The 4,602-nt window shown below is 54.6% G+C and overlaps 1 protein-coding gene across 1 annotated transcript; it reads left to right on the top strand.

Annotated features, from left to right (window-relative positions):
- Positions 1-1,610: 1,610 nt before the first annotated feature.
- Positions 1,611-4,014, top strand: Paqr9 (progestin and adipoQ receptor family member 9). The gene has a single exon (XM_021172286.3). It carries the CDS (start codon positions 1,908-1,910, stop codon positions 3,033-3,035), a length of 1,128 nt encoding a protein of 375 aa, XP_021027945.2. The 5' UTR covers positions 1,611-1,907; the 3' UTR covers positions 3,036-4,014.
- The last annotated feature ends 588 nt before the right edge of the window (positions 4,015-4,602 follow it).

Raw genomic sequence — 4,602 nt, forward strand, 5'->3', positions numbered from 1 at the left:
TAACCTCCTTACAGGATTCTGTTTAGTGATGAAGGTGGCCCTTTTGATTTTAAAATGAACATAAAATGAAATTTTAAAAGAAAATCGAAAGCCTTTTCCTAAATGGGATGGTCCTTCCTAGCAGTCCGGTTCCTCCCAGTGAAGGTTACCAGGTGTTCTAGTTTCATATATGAAGTCTAAAAGCAGACTGCCTGGGTTCACATTCACCACCTAGGTGTGCTCAACAATGGCCATGGTGCCTCCATTTTCCTTATCTTCAAAATGGGGAAAAGAGTATCTAAGATATGTTAAAGCTATAAGACAGCAAGTGCCTAACACCTCAAAACTGTATGTATATCTTGTTATACCAAGGTGAAGACTCCGGTCAGATGAAGTATGACACACCCGGAGTATCACTGAAAGATGGAACACGGTGAACATTTGAGACGTCACTGGGAGACCCCATCTTGGAAGTCTAGGTTATGATATTTTTCACACCGCTGCTCATCACAAACCTCTGAACTCTTCAAGTCTCCCCTTTTCCGGGCCCCTTGCCTGAAGAAACTCATACTAGACCTGCCAGGTACTTCTAAGGTTAAATATGCATAGGTTTATCCAAACCATCCATGCTAAGCCTCTAGGAACCCTCTCAACTCTCTTTTCAGCTTTGTTCTAGAAGACGCCTATAGTCTTCCCTCATCTGCATCCTCCCGAGGCTCCTGCACAGCTCTGCTTGGGAAACCCTTTTTAATAAATTCCCCGGTTCCTTAGAGGCGGTCTCAATCCCCAAACCATCATCTGAAACTGTTCTTGAAAATCCGTTGTCGAGCGCTCCTGAGCTCTTCATCGGATTCCTAGTTAAAGAAGCCACAGAGGGATAAGCTGGGGCTTCCGAGTTGGTGAGCTAAGCTGAAGACCAGCTTGGGAATTGTCCCTTTAGGTCCCTTTAGACACCACAAAGAGAGAGAGGAGGAGGATAGTGACGCACCTGAATAGGTCCGCTAGAGTAAGGAAATAAAGTAGGACTTGGCGTGGATTGAGTAGGAGGGCAACACTCGCACACACCAACACACACACACACAGAGGGGGGCACGCAGAGACACACACACACTCACACACGGATGACAGCAGAACAGAGAGGCAGGCAGCACCAGCTGTCTGACAACCGCCAAGCTCGGATTCGGACACCGTCTCTAAGCGGGTACCGCAGTGCCCTCCCTGCCACCTCCGCAGGTTACAGTTAGAGCATCCCTCCGCCCAGCCCGGCTCCCCGCCCCCCCACGAACTCGGGTCCCCAGTGTCCTCTAGAACGCCGACGTGGCTGTCGCGCTTCGAACCCCCTCGCCCACCCTTGCCCACCCTCTCGCCTTGGGCGCCGGCGGCCGCGTCTCTGGCCAGCCTCCGGCCCCGCATCAATCATTAACGCGGCGGCCCGAGCGGTCGCAGCCCGAGAAGCGGGGGATGGTAGGAGACGCAAGACAGGGGACACCTCCATCTCCCGCCGCGGCGCAGACACCCTAACCCCGGGGGCCCCCGCCCTGCGCGGCGCCGCCCTCCCCCGCCAGCGCCTCGCGCACATCCCGCCTCCCGCCGCCCGCCCCGCGCGCACGATGCCCAGTCACCGCCGCGCCGCCGCCGCCGCCGCCACCGCCACCACCGCCGCAGTCAGCCGCGCCACCGCCGCCACCGCAGCGCGGCCGGCCGCGCGCTGAGAGACGCGAGCGTGGCGAGGACGCCGCCGGCAAGCCGCGCGCGCAGCAGCAGCCTCCCGCCCGGTGCGCCGAGCCCCCGGAGCAGCCCGCTTCCAAGCCGAGGCCGCGTAGCCAACCTGCGGCCGCGGTCCCGCGCGCGCGCGCGCGCACAAAGGCTCCGACGGCGACCGGCGCCCGCGGTGGCCTCGCGCGAGCCTTAGCTCAGCCCGGGGCACCATGCCGCGGCGCCTGCAGCAGCGGGGCGCCGGCGTGAAAGGACCGCCCGCCTCGACCTCCCGGCGCTCGCATCCCGCCTCCGCCTCCGCCCCACGGAGCCCGCCGGCGGCCACGACCAAGCCGCTGCTGCGCTGGGACGAGGTGCCCGATGACTTCGTGGAGTGCTTCATCCTGTCCGGCTACCGGCGGCTGCCGTGCACCGCGCAGGAGTGCCTGGCCTCGGTGCTGAAGCCCACCAATGAGACGCTCAACTTCTGGACGCACTTCATCCCGCTGCTGCTGTTCCTCAGTAAGTTCTGCCGCCTCTTCTTCCTGGGCGGCAGCGATGTGCCCTTCCACCACCCCTGGCTGCTGCCGCTGTGGTGCTATGCGTCGGGGGTGCTGCTGACCTTCGCCATGAGCTGCACGGCGCACGTGTTCAGCTGCTTGTCGCTGCGCCTGCGCGCCGCCTTCTTCTACCTGGACTATGCTTCCATTAGCTACTATGGCTTCGGCAGCACCGTGGCCTACTACTACTACCTGCTGCCCAGCCTGAGCCTGCTGGACGCCAGGGTCATGACGCCGTATGTGCAGCAGCGCCTGGGCTGGCACGTGGACTGCACCCGCCTCATTGCGGTCTACCGCGCGCTCGTGCTGCCCGTGGCCTTCGTGCTGGCCGTGGCCTGCACCGTGGCTTGCTGCAAGAGCCGCACCGACTGGTGCTCCTACCCGTTCGCCCTGCGCACCTTCGTCTTCGTCATGCCGCTCAGCATGGCCTGCCCCATTATGCTAGAGAGCTGGCTCTTCGACCTGCGAGGCGAGAACCCCACACTCTTCGTGCACTTCTACCGCCGCTACTTCTGGCTGGTGGTGGCCGCCTTCTTCAACGTGAGCAAGATCCCTGAGCGCATCCAGCCGGGTCTCTTTGACATCATCGGCCACAGCCACCAGCTCTTCCACATCTTCACTTTCCTCAGCATCTATGACCAGGTGTACTACGTGGAAGAGGGCCTGCGCCAGTTCCTCCAGGCACCCCCTGCCGCGCCCACCTTCTCGGGCACAGTGGGCTACATGCTGCTGCTGGTGGTTTGCCTGGGGCTAGTCATCAGGAAGTTCCTGAACAGCACCGAATTCTGCAGTAAAAAGTGAGCCTCCACCCCCGGAGGAGGCTATGGTTTGCCCACCGGTTTGCGTGGAGTTTCTGTTGTTGTTGTTGTTATTGTTGGTTTGTTTTCAAGTTTTGTTGTTTCCTTCTTTGCTGGAAGAGGGTGCTGCAGGCCACTAGGCAAAGGTTTCTTGACAGTTGGGGAATCCCAAGTCCATTGGCCTTTAGAAGAGGGAGATGGGAGGTGAAACAGAAGGAAGAGGGCCTCCGGGAAGAAAATTAGGGACTGTCTATGATATCCAGGGATTTTTGCAAAGACAGTGAGGATTGTGATTACAGATAGAGCCCCAAGCAGTTGGCTTTTCTAACAGTCTTCTGTGTCCCTTAGTGAAGGCAGGTATGCAGTGAAGAGGATAAACACAAATCCCTGGCTGCTTCTGAGGTCTAGCAATGCTTGGATTTGTCGAAAGAATGGAGCTTTCTCTGTTGGGAAATGGGCACAAAGACACAAACCCGGGGCTTAACCCGCTAGACAATGCATGGAATGTGAACACAAGTTAATTATTTCAAAATGTGTATCAGATGTTATTTAAATGATAATATATTCAATGATTTTTTTCATAATTTATCGAAGCCTGTGAGATGCACTGGATTTCCTTTGTCACATAGTTTTGATTTTTGCAGCCTTCTGCATTGCACACGTGAACTGGACCTTAGGGCAAGCTGCTTGAGAGAGTTCTCGACTACATTTTTAAACAGTGTTCTGTGAAGGCCTGTGAGTGTCATGATAAAACTGTGAATGACTACATAGGGACTCTGATTAGACTATTGGTTAGGCTCCTGTGGTTTGTATAGGTCTCCCAATTCGTACTTACTTTGATGTATTCCACAAAACCCACCCTGGGTTTTTGTCTCCCTCTCTCTCTCTCTCTCTCTCTCTCTTTTTTTTTTTATCTGATTCTTTCCTCTCTACTTACTTAAGTTGCCACTAAAATAAATGTGCCTTTTGAAGCAATGCCCAAATGACTGGTCCTCAAACATAGCTTCTTGTACTGGGAGAACAGCAAATTCTTTTCCCACTTTGCTGCAAATCATGGAGGGAAGGTGGAGGGTGGGCTTAGGTTTCTAGTGGGGCCAGAAATAGCCTGAAGGTGTACAGAGTATTTGATTCTGCACAAGTCAGCCCTCTAACGGGGCTGAGGTTCCTACTGCAGCCACAGTGGCTGGGAGGTTAGGACAGCGACACACGTATCCTTGCTTAAAATTTAAAAGGCAGTCAGGATCAGGAAGTTCTATTATGAAAGTCAGAATCTTGTTATTTATTACTGCAATTTTTGAGTTAGGACTACAATTGCCCAGTTAAACCTCAAAGTCTCATTTGAATCCAGGCTGTGGAAATAATTGGTAGTCACCCCAAATCATTGCAGAATTAGGGAATATGTCCCCAGATTCTTTCTAATGACCCTATTGGCCAGTGTTGTTAGACATTTCTTATAAATGTTAACCTGTCATTAACCTAACAGCAGTATATTTAAATATTCGCCACACTTCTTGGTAAAAGTCCTTCAGACTAAGAGGCAACTGCACTGATGAATGGGGAGCATTGGCTTA

The sequence above is a fragment of the Mus caroli genome, unplaced genomic scaffold, assembly GCF_978045245.1.
Source record: "Mus caroli unplaced genomic scaffold, Mus_caroli_1 scaffold_11, whole genome shotgun sequence".
Lineage (NCBI taxonomy): Eukaryota > Metazoa > Chordata > Mammalia > Rodentia > Muridae > Mus > Mus caroli.